Genomic DNA, 17,941 nt, shown 5'->3' with positions numbered 1-17,941 from the left:
CCGTATCGACTCCGATTGGAAATGAAGACAAAGGAAACTTGTTTGAAGCGGCTCTGGCACCATCAAGGGAGAGTCAACCAGGCGGAATATCACCGGTATTGAAATCGGGTGAGTTTTTAAGACCCCGTTTTCAAATGCATACTAAACCTGAGAAAATAACTTTAGAAGCTATCTGGGACATTTTGGCTGCGCTAGTGAATGTGATTGGAAACTTTCAGGAAAACTTGGAAAACGTAGAACAAAAAGTAGAGTTGTGTGAAAATCAACTAGAAGAAATCAAACCGAAACTCGTAGTTATGGAGACTGAGTTAAAGAAAAACCAGGAATGTAACGTTAAGATAATAAAGGATATTACTACTATCTCTAGGAGGTTGGAATCTATGGAAAACTTCTCTAGACATTTAAATCTGAGGTTCTTGAACTTCCCAAAAATTGTTGGTGAACTTCCATTTATTACGTTAAAAAAATATTTTGTTGAAAATTTAAAATTTCAAGAAGGAGAAATTCCTCTAGTTAATAAATTATATTACTTGCCTGTTACAAACAGAAATAGAAATTTCTTGCAAAATGTAAATGTTGATGTTAATGAAGGAAATTTAACAAGATTTTTGGAGGACTCAACAATGGAGTATTATGAAACAGCTACATTAATGGTATCCTTTGTTGTTGAAAAAGATCTCAATGAGATAATGAAACGTTACTTTAGAAATATCCAGACTCAATTTCGTGGGGCACCAATACGGGTGTTCCCAGACTATGCACTAATTACACAGAATAGGAGACGTGAGTTTCTGGTAATGAGATCACAAGTAATAGAAATGGGTTTCTCCTTTGTCTTAAAATATCCATGCAAATGTCTAGTTAAATCTGCGAAAGATGTCTACGCCTTTCAATATCCTGAACAGTTAAAATCCTTTCTCAACGCTAGGAGGGTAATAGTTCCCTCCTAAAATAAGCCTAAATTTGGAACAAGTAATATATAGGAACCTTATTACGTTAAGCTTGTTACATGCATGTAGTTTTTCAGTTTTGAAACTTCCCTAAGTTTTCTGTCCCCTACCCTAAAATTTCTTATTGGAGGAATGCAATGTGTAACTTGAGAAGTTTAAAATAATAGGTTTTGGTATTGGAAAATTGGAGATTTCCTTTCTTTCTTTATGTTATTATATTGTATTCTTTTACTGAAAGTAAGATAATTCTTGCTGTATTTGAAAAATGAAAAATAAAATTTAAAAAAAAAAAATGCACAGAAATAATGGTTAGCAAGTCAGTTCTTATATGCCATCACAAAGTCTGAGTAAAAATAAAATGGATTAAATCAAATATATTGGGCCAGATTTTCGAATCTACGTACAGGCATAGATTTGTGCACGCAACCCGGCACGCACAAATCTACGCCCAATTTTCTAACATGCGCAGTCGCATGCATGTTCTAAAATCCGGGGTCAGTGCGCACAAGGGGGTGCACACTTGTGCACCTCGCGCACGCCGAGCCCCGATGGCTTTCCCTGTTCCAGAAATCGGAGCAGCCTTGGAGGGAACGTTCCTTTCGCCCCCCACCTTCCCCTATCTAACCTGCCTCCCCAGCCCTACCTAAATACCCCCTCACCTTTATTATTTAAGTTGCGCCTGCCTCTGGGCAGGTGTAGGTCGGGTGCGCCGGCCAAGTTCCAGCGCGCGATCCCCCGGCCTAGCAGGCCTTCCGAGGTCTCTGGCCACGCCCCCGCCCGGACCGCCCATGCCCTGCCCCTTTTTTCAAGCTGGGGGACATGCGCGTGTCCCGGGGCTTGCGCGCATCGCTGAGCCTATGCAAAATAAGCTCGGCGTGCACAGGAGGGGGTTAAAAGGGTTACGCGCGTATATTACATGCGTAACTCTTTTAAAATCCGCCCCATTCCTTTTGCTGTGATAAATAGACAGTAGAAAGTTGTTTTGGTTTTTTTTTTTTTGGCTGAGAAGCTTGTTAGTCCTGTGGGACATCTCAAGGCATCTGATTTGGCCTGCTGATGTAGACTGTAGTGGGCTGTGAATGTATGCAGGGAGGACCATGTTGCTGCTTTGCAAACATCTTAAAGAGGAACTTGTTGATGTCTGTTTCAAAGAGAACTGTATATGGTTTGTGTTTTATAATTAATATAGCTAGAAAATGATTGAATGTTTAATTTATAACACAAGGTATTTGATGATCAGGAAAATTGGACATCTCTACCAAGGACAAGGAAAAAAATAATTTCCTAAAAATTATTGTATTGCCTAGGTACTTTCAAGCCATATCAGTGTGCATTGTAGAAAAATATTTAAAAAACAAAAATGCCAGTTTTCTCCTTTGCATGGAATGGTGATAAATCAAGAATTTGATTTCAAACACTTAGGGGTAAATACTCAAAACATAAATGTCTAAGTAAATTAGCCAGATAAGATTTATCTGGCTAATGGCTCTGCCACTGAATATCCCCAGTGATAAGTTAGACCTGCCATTAGGCAATCTAACTTATCTGGCTAACATAACCAGAAAAGATGGAAAATGGCTACCTATCTGGCTGTTTTAGCCTGTTAGGCAGCTCCTTCCCAGATCGTCCATATCTCACCCACCACTTATACAGCTAACTACTTAGCCAGATAAGTGGTATCCACTGAATGGGACTGAATATTCAATCACTACCAAATTAGCTGGATAAGTAGCATTGAATATCAGCCTCTTGGATTCCCAGGTGATAAAAAAAATCTAAATTTAGTAATATTATTTTATTTCCTATCATCTGCAATATCTTATAGATTAGTTTGAACCAAAATAAATAGTTAACAAAATTGTAAAGGAAATTTTCTAGGTCAACATTGTTAAAAGATATTTGAGATATATCTATATCTATTTAGATATGTAGATAGAGATAGATAAGTGTCAAAATCCTGGTCTCTGTATGTAGTTGTCTGAATAAATTAAACAGTCACTGCATACCGGATCAGAAATGAATGGGAAAAAGGCTTTTAAAGGAAATAACAGAACATTCAGTTTTTTTCAGGATAATATATTATTAACTTCTCTGTCGAATCGATTGCACATGTCACAAACTGAACAAATTGAATGAACAGAAGGACAGAATGTGCTATATTCATTTATACACATGGTAGTACAGATGTATTGGTGTTTTAAAACATAAAAACATCAGAAATAATTGTTATAGCATTGAAAATGACACAAAAAACTAAAAAATATTTATTATTTTAGTGCAAGTTATTCAAAAAATTTAGTAAAGTGCATGCATTGTAAAAATATAAATGAAGTATTATACTTTTGAAAATTAACAAAATGTTTTCCTATGAATTCCCGTAAATGGTATGCCATTGTCCTGGAGTAACTCTGGGATAAAGGAGCCGGGTAAGTACAGGCTGATACAAACCTGACCAGCTGGGCAGTAAATGATTTTATCTAGCCTGATTTGTGCACAGTGGGGTATGCTTCGTTCGATGCTGCATTTAACATCTTACGGGACTGTGGGGCGGGAGCCCTCATGGCCAAGGCTAATACTGAGTCTGTCTTCCGGGTTCTGCCCGTGCACCTGGACAGCTTCCCTTTGCTGGGGTTTCACTTTGAAGATGCTTACTACTTTGCTAAAGACAAGCCGATGGGCTGCTCTATTTCATGCGCCTACTTTGAGGCATTCAGTACTTTCCTGCATTGGGAGTTGTCAGGGAGCACAGGTTTGACATGCACTATCTGGATGACTTTCTGTTCATTGGGCCTTGTAGCTCTGGCACGTGCTTCGATTTGTTCGACAGCTTTCAAAAGATGGCTCATGATTTGGGAGTTCCCCGGCTGTGGATAAATTAGAACCGCCAACCAGGATGCTCACATTCCTCAGAATCGAACTGACTTCCACTGTTATGGTGTCTAGATTAACTGTTGACAAGATTCAAAAGCTGTTTGAGCTCATTTACAGCACTCGTCAGTCTTGCAGGAATCCCTCATTGAGAGCTTGGCATTTGCCTGCAGAGTGATCCCTATGGGCAGGGCGTTTTTTATATAGACTGATCCTAGCCTCCCTCACAGTGTGAAAAAAGAACCATCATCTTAGGGTAACACAGGTACTGCGGGAGGATCTATTGGTCTTGCAGAGATTCCTGGCCAAGTTCAACGGCACAGTTGTATAGCTGCCCTCCTGGACTCCGTGAGCCATCCAGTCGGTCCCACCTTGCCACTAAAGAAAGTAGAATACATAATGCAAGCTTAGCAGTGGGGCACATCCCAGGGCATGGTCCAGGCCAATCTGGCAGATTATGCACTTTTTGCCAAGGCTCAGGGTTGGCCTAACCCAATCATGGGCTTCGCAGTAAGGCAATTCCTGTCTGGATGGGCTAAGTCGAAGCCTGGTGTGCACGACGGGTGCAAGCCAATCCTGCATCCACACCTCCTGACATTGTGGCGGGTTTTCCCATCAGCAGTCATCGACCAATTTGAATTAGCATTGTTCAGCGCATCATTCTTCATTGCTTTCATTGCTGCCCTGAGGGTGAGTGAGTTATAAGCCATAGATAGGAATGCTCTGGCCTCAGGGCCAGTGATGTATCGATCAGGGAAGGTAGACTGCCATTGCGAATTAAGTGATCCAAAACTGACCAAATGGGGCGTGGCTCGTCAGTGGTGCTAACGACGGTCCCACAATTGCCCATCTGCCCTGTTGCAACCACCTCGCTTTATATTTCCCTCAGACCCGAGGGAGCAATACAATTCCTAGTACATGCCAATTCTCTCCCACTAAGCAGGTATCAATTCGATGCCATCTTGAGGTGCGCCTTAGAAGTGGCTGGGATGTGGGTGGACCAATTCGGAACGCATTCCTTCCGTATTGGAGCTGCATCAAGTGCTGCTGCTTCTGGCTTCCGAGGCTCTACCATACAGCGTATTGGCAGGTGGAGGTCCCCTGCTTACATTAAGTAGGCTAATGGCTCCCAGGATCTTTCTATACCGTACCTAGTGGGATTCAGATAGTAGATTAGGAGTGGTGCTGGGGTGGGGGGCTATGCTTGTGAACTGTGCTAATAACTGTATCGTTCTAGGTTTTCATTGGTGACTGCAGATGATTTGGATCATAGAACACTCATTCGTGTATTGGGCCAAGCAGCAGGCAAAGAAAGGTGCCGCCGGCTTGCACCTGGGTTTCGCTGCTCGCGACATGTTCATGCGATGGTTGGGCAAGAGAGGAATGCGATGGAGCAAACTCATCCCTTCACTGCAGCGGCAATTGGCCAGATCAGCTCCTCCCGAGGTTCTCATCATCCACTTGGGAGGCAATGATCTGGGGGTCACTCCTGAACACCATGAGGAATGACATCATACATATGTCATCCCTAATGCCCTGCACAAGGGTCATGTGGTCGGAGATCAACCCTCATCGCTGGTTCCTGGACTCGCGGCTTTGGGGACACTGGTTGCCGAATCTAAACAAGCAAATTGGGAACTTTGCTGTGCGCCATGGGGGTCTGCACATCAGTCATGATTGGCTTTGTATTGAATGTGAGGACCTGTTCAGGAACATGGCACAGGACCTGTTCTTGAATGCTTGGAGGTGAGCTATCCACAGGGTGTTCCTAGGAATTGAGCATTTGAGCCACAGTGGTGTTTGGGGAGATGATCTCGGGCAAGCTTTGGGCTACCCAGGACCTATAGCGGAGGTACCCGAGCTGGGAGGGAGCGTTTCTGATCGGAAGCAGTGCATTGGAAGCAGTTTCTGCATTTGCCTATCTACTAGGGGGAGCTGTCTGCCACCAGGGTCAGATCGCCCTGGGACAGCAGCAGATCAGATGCTCCATTCAGCTGGGCAGTCACCTTGCTTAGGAATGGCGGGTGACCGGTAAAGCCCACAGAGGACACCTTGCGGAAGGACAGGTGGTGCACTGCCTATCAATGGGATCTTATAGTAGACTTACTTGTTATGGCTCAGATACTTAGGTCTTTATTGTATATTTGTATGACAATAAAGCTGCGGCCATAATTTTCTCAAAGAGTTGCCCTTCTTTTTTGTTTATGTAATCAGGGCACATGTGATTTGTTGTGCTGCCCCCCTCTTCTGGCAACAGTATAGTCACAGCTACTCGGGTTAAGATGCAGAGCCAGACTTGTGTGCGGCCGCCACCGATAACCCAGCACCGCATTCCGAGCGTGAGAGGGGGAGGAACCAGCAAGAGCACACACACCTCCAACGGCATACTCCGGTGCTTGGTGGCGTTCTCTGGGCATGCGGTGTCAGCACGCGCCATCTGCGTGCTGCGTCAGCACAATGACATAGTTGCCATTGGGAGCATGCACGGAGGCCAGAAAGGAGGTCCCGAGGACAAAAGGGGCCGGATAAAGGCAGGGTCAATCAGGTAATGGGTGGTTATTGGAAAGAGGGCAGGATTTTAAAAGAGAGGAGGCCACCAATGCAAAGCCTAATTGGGCTATTCAAAACTGGGGGTGGCCCAAGGCTAAGCTGGCCACATGAGGGCCAGAGGCTAGGTCCAGCCAGTTGGCCAATCCTTTTGCTCCTGCTCCTCAACCTGCAGCCAGCTCCTTGTCCCGCCCACCCACCCAAACTTAGGACGGATTCCTGATTTGGTTAGGGCATTTACTGTAAACATAGTGAGGTTTCAATTGCTTATGTTATATATTTGAAAAGTGTATGTTGCAGCTGGGTGGGGTTACCCGAGCCAGGAGGGGCGGGGGGGGGGGGGGGTGTTCTGATTCGAGGTAGTGCATTGGAGGCAGTTTCTGAATTTGGCTATCTGCTAGGGGGAGCTATCTGCCACCAGGATTGGACGGCCCTGGTATGGCAGCAGACCAGATGCTCCATTCAGCTGGGCAGACACCTTGTTTGGGTGTGGCGGGTGACCTCTAAAGCCCGCTGAGGACACCTCATAGAAGGACAGGGCCTTGCTTGGCTGTGGCGCAGATGGCGCACTGCTGAGATGGCGCACTGCCTGTCAATAGAGTCTCATAGTAGGCTTACTTGTTATGGCTTGGGTATTTAGGTTGTTATTTTAATTTTAAATTTATGCATTTATTGAATTACATATCAAGAACAATCTTGAATAACGAAAATATATGAAGCGTGATTTACATTCTCAAATCATGAAACATCATGTTAACAAGAAAAAGAAAAACACTTCATAAAATTAATCCCAAAATTTTGGGATCCAATACCTCCATCCAGAAGCATTAATAAGGAAAAGAGATAGAAAAAAGAAATATGTCAGGACCACACTGAGGGGGAATAATATAGCAGAGAGAGGATATACTCAACCATTTTGGAAGACATTATAGTGAAATTAGAATTATCCAACTTCCACTTTGAGTTACACTTTTATCACTCAAAAATTGTATTAATTGTGATAGATCTTAGAAAAGATATGAAGCCTTTCTATACTTAATAAAACATATATACTTAATAAACAATATACTTAATAAAACATAAAAAATAAAACAACCTACCCACCACACAAGTTAGAGACTTAGGAGTGATCATAGACAACCGGCTGAACTTCAAGGCTCACATCAACAAAACAACCAAAGACTGTTTCTTCAAACTCCAGGTACTAAAAAGAATTAGACCCCTTTTCCATGCTCACGACTTCAGAACGATCATCCAAGCAATCATTTTCTCGAAACTAGATTATTGCAATTCTCTATTGCTAGGTCTTCCTTCATCCTACTCCAAACCGTTGCAGATGGTTCAAAACTCAGCATTCTCTATTGCTAGGTCTTCTTCTATTCTCTATTGCTAGGTCCTTTTCCATGCTCACGACTTCAGAACGATCATCCAAGCAATCATTTTCTCGAAACTAGATTATTGCAATTCTCTATTGCTAGGTCTTCCTTCATCCTACTCCAAACCGTTGCAGATGGTTCAAAACTCAGCAGCCAGACTACTAACAGGCGCCAGGAGAAGAGATCATATATCGCCCATACTGAAAGAGCTTCACTGGCTACCCGTACACTTCCGAATTTTGTACAAAGCCATATCCATCATATTCAAAACAATACATCAACTCACCACCCTTGATCTGCAAATCCCAATCCAAATTTACAACTCGTCAAGACCAACCAGAGACGCTTACAGAGGCTCACTCCTAGCACCCCCTGCGAAAACGACCAGACACGCTACCCTAAGAGATCGTGCCACTTCCACAGCTGGTCCCCTCATTTGGAACTCCATTCCTTCAGATCTCAGACAGGAGCCCTGCCTCCTAACTTTTAGAAACAAACTTAAGACTTGGCTTTTCAAGCAAGCGTTCCCGGACACAATCTAACGACCCCACTATCACCTCCTCAAATCTACCAGTCTTCAACCATGCATTGTATATAGCACTTAATTTGTATATTGTTTAACCGCTACTATTCTATCCTTTCTCTTCCTCCTTCTCCCAGTTCTGCTACCCCTGTTATATGTAACTGCACCTTCTGACACACAGTTCCAGTTTGATGTATATACTGCACCCCTGTTTTATGTAAACCAGCAAGATATGTTGTCATGATTGCCGGTATATAAAAACCTTAAATAAATAAATAAAATAAATAAATAAAATTTGCAGGGGAATTTTAGAAGAAAATAGGCCCGTTTGGCAGGACCTTAGGTCTAAGGAGCAAAAATGGCTTCCTTTTCTTCTGTGTCATCTTAGACACGTAAGAAAAGACCTAACCTGCAAATTCAAAAAAGATTCTAAACGATGTCTGAAAAAGAGCTTCAATACCCAGTCTTTATCAGGTTCCAATAGAAAGGTCACTGTCAGTGTTGCCGGAGTAACTTGGGCTGAATCTGATGTCTCCAAAAATTCAGAGATATTTAAAACAGGTGTAACTGGCTCCTCTACAGGCTCCACTGCAGACTCTGGAGTATCTTTCTTTACTGATCCATCTTGATTACCTTCTTGATCCTTCTTCACAAGGGGTAGATAGAACACTCGTGTCAATGGTGGGACAGTTTCCTCAACCACTTTTAGAATTTCCGTTAAGTATCTTTTAAACATATCTGTTGGGAATATGTATGGTAACTTAGGAAAGTTCACAAGACGGAGATTCCTTCCTTTAATGGCATTCTCAGTATTCTCCAACTTGCTCAGCAAAGTCAGCATGGCTTTACCCAAGGCAAGTCTTGCCTCACAAATCTGCTTCACTTTTTTGAAGGAGTTAATAAACATGTGGATAAAGGTGAACCGGTAGATGTAGTGTACCTAGATTTTCAGAAGGCGTTTGACAAAGTCCCTCATGTGAGACTTCTAGAGAAAAAAAAATCATGGGATAGATGGCAATGTCCTTTCGTGGATTACAAACTGGCTAAAAGGCAGGAAATAGAGAGTAGGATTAAATGGACAATTTTCTCAGTGGAAGGGAGTGGGCAGTGGAGTGCCTCAGGGATCTGTATTGGGAAACTTACTTTTCAATATATTTATAAATGATCTGGAAAGAAATACGATGAGTGAGGTAATCAAATTTGCAGATGATACAAAATTGTTCAGAGTAGTTAAATCACAAGCGGAGTGTGATAAATTGCAGGAAGAGACTGGAAAATTGAGCATCGAAATGGCAGATGAAATTTAATGTGGACAAGTGCAAGGTGATGCATATAGGGGAAAATAACCCCTGCTATAGTTACACGATGTTAAGTTCCATATTAGGAGCTACCACCCAGGAAAGAGATCTAGGCATCATAGTGGATAACACATTGAAATCATCGGCTCAGTGTGCTGCGGCAGTCAAAAAAGCAAACAGAATGTTAGGAATTATTAGGAAGGGAATAGTTAATAGAACGGAAAATGTCATAATGCCTCTGTATCGCTCCATGGTGAGACCGCACCTTGAATACTGTGTACAATTCTGGTCGCCGCATCTCAAAAAAGATATAATTGCGATGGAGAAGGTACAGAGAAGAGCTACCAAAATGATAAAGGGGATGGAACAGCTCCCCTATGAGGAAAGACTAAAGAGGTTAGGACTTTTCAGCTTGGAGAAGAGACGACTGAGGGGGGATATGATAGAGGTGTTTAAAATCATGAGAGGTCTAGAACGGGTAGATGTGAATCGATTATTTACTCTTTCGGATAGTAGAAGGACTAGGGGGCACTCCATGAAGTTAGCATGTAAACAAAACAGTAAAAATACTTCACAAAACCCTAAAAACAAAAGAAGCCGAAAACAATGCCCCAATCTTACAGAAAGGTTTCAGAAAAGTCTCTCTTCTTCCCCTTCCTTCAAGTCCTCCTCTATGTCAAGATTAGGTGAGCTAGTTGCTTTCCTGTCCCCCATGTCTCTCCCCTCCAATTCAGTTTTTTGCCTGATTCTCTCCTTCATTTATAGTATCTGCTAGCCTATTAGTGTAATTCTGTTGAGTCACTAGAGCTCAGATCCTCTACTCAGACCTTCCCAGAATTCAGAGAACCAGGAATTTGGAAAATGTAGTTCCATTGAGAATCCAGCTTGATTTCCATTCACGTTCTTAAAGAGAGAGGAAAAGCTACCTTGCCTCATAGTTCTGTGCACCAGTTCTAAAGCTGTCTTTTGCGCAGAAACTAATACATTGCACTAAGGAAGAGAGCTTTTACCTAAAGTTTTGAAAGATGGTTAAAAGTTCTCTCTTTCAAAAACACCTTTCCACAGCATAGCTGAAGAACATTAGGCAGTTCTTTTTGGTGTACCAGGTGTGCTTTGCCAAATCATGGTGAAATGTGTATATAAGATTTGTCTTGTGCTCTTTTATTGTTTGTTTTACTCTCATTGTCTTGTTTTTATTGCTTGTTTTAATACCGTTTTAATGATCATGTTGGTTTTATACCTATGTTTTGATTATTTGTGGCATTGATTTTATGAATATTTTTGGAATCCGCTTAGAAACTTTGATTTGCGGTATACAAATTTTAAATTAAATTATTTATTTATTTATTTATTTAATATCTTTTATATACCGACGAACGTTGGGAACATCTCATCGGTTTACAGGGAACAGAACTTAGCAACAGGCTTTACATTTGTCACATGATTATAATCAGAACAGTAGAAATAACAATAATAACAAAAACAATAACAAACGAATAATATGGAAGTTATACAAGTAATAATTAACTAAGTGGGATACATGATAGTGGTTAGTCAGAAGAGGGGCAGGGAGATTCTGCTAGATATGATTGATATCAACATTTGTAGGAGGTATAAATTTGTATATACAAAGGTTGTCGGGGAATATATCCAGATAAGTGCTTTCAAGATTTATCTGGCTAAGTAGTAGCTACTACCTCAATAATAAATTGGAATTTATCCGGTTAAGTAGCATGCAGCTGCTATACTTGCCTGTTTTCACTTCTAACTTTAAAAATATATGCATGGGGATTTTACTTGCGTAATTTACATGCATTTACCCCCACCCATAAGTCGTGTTTTACATGTGTAAGTCGAGAGATTTTCTAACGTGCGTGGCAATAAAATTACCAGTTTTACCAGTTAGTTTACCCAGTCCATCTGCAGGACATCGAGGCCCCCCTTTTATTCAGACCCTCCACCTAGTCAGTATTTCACTTTTAAGATGTTTATGATCATAAACGGAGCAGGGGTAAATATATGCGAGTAAGCTGCCAAATCTACACACACAAAATCTCTGATAATGCATAAAATGTTGGCCCGCCCCTTTTTTACATTCTCAAAGTTACTTGCGTGGTTTATAAAATAGCTTATATGGGCGAATATGCTATTTACATGCGTATGTGCTGATTTTTCCTTGCACAGCCTTTTGAAAATTCCCCTCAGTGTCCTTTCAGATGATCAGTACATTTTCTTCTGTTGGTTGTACAAAATGTGCTACATTCCACCTGCAGCAATCAACCCAGGGCAGGGATTTGTGCAGCTGAGAGGAAAATATGCCCAGTTTAAGATGAAAAGGACTCCTGCCCCTTCTGCAATGGAAAATAGTCCCTACTAATAGTGTCATCCTGATTTATTTGCCATCAAATGCTTTAATCCTTCAATTGAGACAAATTTGCTGTTGGCCTTCTGTAGAATAGGAGAGAAGTATAACAAAAAAGGTGAGGCTTTGGAGCCTATGCAATAAAGTTTAATGTACATGTTAACTTTTTGTGCATGCTAAAATAGTATGTTGTGCAATAAGGCCTTAAAATGCTCATTAAGATGGTTCCCCATCACATTAATATATAAGTAAGGGTGTCTGATTTTCGGTTAAAACCATAAAACACCACCGACGAGAAAATTGGGGTTTTTTGGCTCTAACCCAAAACTCCTGAAAACAGGCCAACCTTGGGGAGCCTCCAATGATGTCTTCCAGCTGCTGCATGTCAAGAGCTAAGAGTTGAAGAGGAGGAGGAGATCGGGCCAGCGCAACCCACTGTGCAAACCGTGTATTTGCACAGGGCAGCAGCCTGGTCGGGGGGGGGCGGCGGCTTCAGAGCCATGACCAAGTTGAGTCAGCTGCTGGCACTGCGGCCCTGCAAAGATGAGGAGGAGCCACAGGCCGCAGCAGCGAAAAGGAGGAACTTGCAGAGCCCAACCTGCCATGCAGTGAAGATGAGGCAGTGGCGGAGGACCGTGCATCACTACAGCTCCTCATCCTCTTTGCTACACGATGAAGAAGAACCCTAAGGCCGTGCAGCAGTTTGCAACCCGCCACGCGGCAAAAATGAGAGATTTGCAGGGCCGTGCAGCGAAGCAGAGAAGGAGCCGTAGCGTCGCACGGTGAAGAAGAGGAGCCCTAGAGCCACGCGGCATTTCCCAACCTGTCGAGCAGCAAAGAAGAGCAGGAGCCATAGGGCTGCGCAGCATTTCCCAACCTACCAAGTGGCAAAGAGTTGCAGAGATGTAAGTCAGGATGAACTGCAGGATTACGTGCTAGGCGACCAGAGGGAAAAAACAAGCCATCAGGCAGCTCCCAACCTGCCCGCAGAAGAAGTGGAGGGCCAGGGCTGCTGGGCGAGGTCTTGGTTCTACAGTGTATGTATGAATAGGAGGAAACCTGTGTGTGTGTCAGCATCTTTGTGTGGTGTGTGTGTGTGTGGGCATCTGAGCATGTGTGTGTGTGGGTGTCTGAGCATCAGTGGAGTGTGTGTTGGTATCTGAGCATGTGTGTATGTGTCTGAGCATAAGTGGAGTGTGTGGGGGTGTCTGAGCATGTATGTATGTGTGTCTGAGCAGAAGTTGTATGTTTGTGGGTGTCTGAGCATGTGCATGTGAGAGCAGGCATGTGTGTATGTGTAAGAGAGAGAGAGCACTGAGACAGATGCAAACTCTAAGGGTGATGGAATAAGAGGTCTAAATAGTAGTAGTAAATTCTTTTTGAGCAGTAAATTCTTCAGTTTGTATCAGGAAAGGTTGAGATATTGAAGCATAGGGTGTTCTTTTCATGTGTATCTGAGCATGTGTGCATTTGTGAGCATGTATATGACTGAGCATGTATATGTGAGAAAGAGGGATCTTGTGTGTGTGTGTGAACATGTATATGTAGGAGGCAGCGTGTGTGTAAGAATGTGTATGAGAGAGAGGAAGCGTGCATGTGAGCATGTGTAAGTAAGAGGGGAACGTGTGTATGAGGGAGAGAGAAAATGTATGTATGTGTATGTTTAGATATATATCTATGAGAGAGGAGAGAAAGTTTATGCATCTCTCTCTCTCACTAATCCATAACAATCTGTCAGGTCGATACAGTAAAGTGTGCTCCGTCGGAGCGCACTGTCAGCCTGCTCTGGACGCGTGTTTTCCCTTACCCCTTATTCAGTAAGGGGAGGAAAACACGCGGCCCACCCGCGGCACCTAATAGCGCCCTCAACATGCAAATGCATGTTGATGGCCCTATTAGGTATGCGCGCGGGATCCAGTAAGTAAAATGTGCAGCCAAGCCGCACATTTTACTCTAAGAAATTAGCGCCGACCCAAAGGTCGGCGCTAATTTCTTCCGGCGCCAGGAAAGTGCACAGAAAAGCAGTAAAAACTGCTTTTCTGTGCACCCTCCGACTTAATATCATAGCGATATTAAGTCAGAGGTCCCGAAAGTAAAAAAAAAAAGTAAAAAAAAAATAAAATTTGAATTCGGCCCGCGGCTGTCGGGCCGAAAACCGGACGCTCAATTTTGCCGGCGTCCGGTTTCCGAGCCCGTGGCTGTCAGTGGGCTCGAGAACCGACGCCGGGAAAATTGAGCATTGGCTGTCAAACCCGCTGACAGCTGCCGCTCCAGGCCAAAAGGAGGCGCTAGGGACGCGCTAGTGTCCCTAGCGCCTCCTTTCCCTCGTTTGCACCGCGTCACCTAATTTGCATGCTGGAGCATACTGGATAGCTCGCACCGGCGAAGGGCTGGTGCGTGTGCCAGGAGAGCGGGCGTTCGTCCGCTCTCCCGCGGTTTTACAGTATCGGGCTGTGTGTGACTAGAAATCAAAAGTTTCCAGATATGGGGAGTGTGAATTATTTTATCCTTATTAGTTTGTGTCTGTTGTTTTGAAATATTTTTTTGGTGTTTGAGAAATTTAAAACAAATTCAGTTTTTAATTATTGGATCTTCCGTTCACCAGCTGTTTTGAAATACTCTTTATTTATCCTATTTCTTGACTTTAATGTTTAATGCCTGAAGATTGGCAATTTCTATTTTTCCATTGTTGCATTGCATAGAGTCAGACTTGTTGCAGTTTTCCTATTCAGTTTTTGCCTGCATGTTTCTTTTTCCTGTATTTGGTGAGGGTCTGCATGTGAGACCGAGGAGAGGTATTCTGCTAGAGTGTAGGAATCTATAGCAGCTTGGTTTCTTCTGTTTTCCTAAAGGAGGTGTATTGGTGTTTTAGGGCCTGGTGTAGGGTTGTTACTATTTTGAGTGCTGGCAGTTAGTGCTGTTTTGGTGTGGGAGGTTTATTTTATTGTAATTATAAATTACTCACGGCTTTCTGAGGGTCCAACCCACCCCTAACATGCATTATAGTAGTAGCCCTAATGCCATATGGTTCCAAGTGTTGGGTTTTTCTGTAGGATTTTCTGGTTGGCACCAAAGAAACCCATGCAAATGCTTATGATATTTTTTACCTCAGAAGACTGTCCTTTGAATATTCTTTTTCATGCAAAATGTATTATAAATGCAGACTTTGTAACCGTGTCTGTGGCGAGAGCAGGAGGTGGGGGTATAAGATCTGCTTAGGGCACCTAATGCTCTTGCACCAGCAATGGGCTCCGGGGGAGGGTCTGACCTTACATCTCTGCAACTCTTTGCCACGTGGTAGATGGCAGTTTTTAAAGTTTAGGTTGCTGGAAGGAGCTGGGCTTTTTTTGGCAGCCCCGAGACAGAGAATGAATGAAGTGAGAGGGGGCGGGCAGCAAAAAAGCTAGCGCCGGCCCTAGGAGGAGGAAGAAAGGAGTGACTAGGGGAAGGGGAATGGGAGTACAAGGTGGGGACCTCCAGACACCTTCCCTTTTAGTCACCCTGCCACCCCTCCTGATGCACAGGTGTCTCTTCTCCAGCCTCACCCTTGTTTTGTTTGAATTTGTGGTAGGTACGGCTGACTTCCTTCCCCTTTTGAATATGGCTGAAAGTAGGCGAGCTCTGGAGCCCGCCCAGACTTGGCTGCTTTCTCTCAGGACGCTGGCGTGCCTACCTGACGTTTCAGTCTGGTCAGGATTCAGTCTTAACATTTTCATGGTCCTATTACATGGCATGGTGTGATATAGGGAGTAATCTGGAGGAGAGGGTAAAATACGTTGGAGAACAGGCCCACTTTTTCCCAACGTCAACCCTCAAACCAAAAGGAAGAGAAACATAAGTAGGTTGGAGAAGATGGAGAAGGAAGGAAAGGAGGAGGCAAATGAAAGGAAGAGCAGAGGACAGACATAAAACAGTTCAAAGAGGAACTAAACTTGTACAGAAAGAGAAAGTATTGTCCGTTTGTTGGAACGCGTGGTGCACTGTTCTAATTCTCATCCTGGTACTGGCGAAAACTGGAGACATTGTACTTTGTCATAGCTTTCTGAGGACCGAAAAAGAAATGATATAAGGACCACACGGTTCCTTTATTCAGATATGAAGATGTTAGAACTTGTGATTTTTTTTTTAAGTACAGAATTATTGTACACTGGATGTACAGTATGTTTTTAATTATTTCTTGTGTGTTCAATAATTGTAGCATATTTATTTGTAATGGAAAAAGTGACATTTACCATGGTGTATTCATTTGGTCAGTAATGTTGTGAACCTGTTTCTTTGGGTCTGAGACTAAGGGGAGGGAGCAGCTTGGAGAGGGGGAGTGAGGGAATGAGATGGCCAGATGGGTAGGGGGAGATGAAGTGCTGAGAGACTAAGAAATGTTGGAAGTAGAGGGGAGAGAAAGAGGAAATAAAGCTTGACGAATGAGAGATAGGGGTGAGAGACAATAAGCAGGGCATAATGGGGGGGTAAGAGATAGAAGTGGAGGGCTGAGAACCCCCAGAGAGAGGGGAGGTCTGGTCACCTCTGAGAAAGAGCTTGAGAGTTGAAGAATAGAGTTGGCGGGGGAGCAGCGAGAGAAGCTTGGAGTCTTATCCTGGGGAAACCTCGATTTCAAAAGTCTTGCAGTCTCCTGGCCTAGGCTCAGAAGATGAGAGGCAAAAGTAGGACTAGGACTGACCCGTGCTGGAACGTCTCCTGGGAGGCGTCAACATGCCATAAAGAGTTTGCCTACTGAGGTAGCAGCCCGTTTAGTCCTAGCTTCTTACATCTAGCATGTGATAAACTCCTTCAGGGTGCCATGAATTGCTGAATGGGAGCATTAGTGATTTTTTTTTTTTTTTTTTGCCTGCACAACAATTTGCTACCTGACTTTGCACAGGAAGAATCATTAACAGATCCATTAAATATATTTGGCAGATTCTGGATCTAAATAACTTAAATCAACTAGAATATACTGTAGTCTAAAGTTAAACACTAGGAATGTAACCTGTGTGAAAAGCTCCCAGGTTTACGAGGAGCGAGTCCATCAAACAGTGCAGGATACTGAATTAGTTACGTGCCTGGCTGAGAGACGTGTCTGAAAGCCTGTGGCTATATCAGTTTAAAGAGCAGAACCATACATTGTTGGCTTGGTAAATTAAGATAGAGGAAAATGAGCCAATGTAGTTTCAGCTATTAGAATGGAGCATGAGAAACATTTATCTCACGTTAATGATGTCCGTAATGCATTCAAGAAATTTCACTGGATAGTGTATGGCTCTGAGTCAGGAGGGAGATAAGGACTGCATTTAATTTTCGACCAACACCTTATCATTTTGTTTTACCCCAGCAGAGAGGGAGTCAAATCTGCTAATCAGGGGAAGTGCTGTGTTCTTAAAGCAGCTTTTTAATGCAGGTGATGATATATTGTCAGCCGGGTGTTGCAGAGCACAGCTGCAATGTATATAGTCCTGTTATACGCACCCTATTATTATTGGTTGCTGTACTGGAAACCCCATTCAGGAGCTACTGATTCGGGTATTGTCCACTAGCTCTGAGACGTTGCAGGGCCGAGAGGTCTAAATGCCACGGGTCGGAGGGGAGGATGTTGATCTCTGTCTGCTCTTCAGTTGTGATACTTTCAGCCTTAGTTGTACCCTTTTATCCATTATTCAGAAAAAGACTGGGGCCCCAAAGGACTCTGATAACCTTGATGGTCTCTCTCTTTTGTTCCCTAGATCCTGGCAGACGATAACTTTTGACAAACAAGCTGCATCTTTCATTAGAATAGTTGGAACTCACAACACAGCCAATGAGGTAAGAGACCCCCGACTGTAAGTGCCACTAAGCAGTGACTGTCTCCCATGCCTTTCTATACAGTGCTGCACAGGTGTGTAGTAGCATTATGGACATATGATGAGATTGTAGGAGTGCTGGCTCTGTGGATTCTTTGGGTGCACCCAGACCTCAGAAACAAACTGTGTTCTGGTGACTCTCAGGCAAAGAGAATGAGATTATGTCTTAAATGCATCCTTGGA

At 43.2% G+C, this 17,941-nt stretch overlaps 1 protein-coding gene across 3 annotated transcripts in view; it reads left to right on the top strand.

The window, feature by feature from the left end:
- BTBD9 (BTB domain containing 9) overlaps positions 1-17,941 on the top strand; it is a 610,564-nt gene that overhangs the window by 545,442 nt on the left and 47,181 nt on the right. For all 3 annotated transcript variants that reach the window (XM_029592918.1, XM_029592917.1, XM_029592916.1), the window contains one exon: positions 17,642-17,720. In XM_029592918.1, coding sequence (XP_029448778.1) covers positions 17,642-17,720 — 79 coding nt within the window. The remainder of the gene's footprint in view (positions 1-17,641; positions 17,721-17,941) is intronic.

This window comes from Rhinatrema bivittatum, chromosome 3 (assembly GCF_901001135.1).
Source record: "Rhinatrema bivittatum chromosome 3, aRhiBiv1.1, whole genome shotgun sequence".
Taxonomy (NCBI): Eukaryota; Metazoa; Chordata; class Amphibia; order Gymnophiona; family Rhinatrematidae; genus Rhinatrema; species Rhinatrema bivittatum.
The sequence above is the reverse complement of the archived record's forward strand: the minus strand, read 5'-3'. Positions and strand labels throughout refer to the sequence as shown.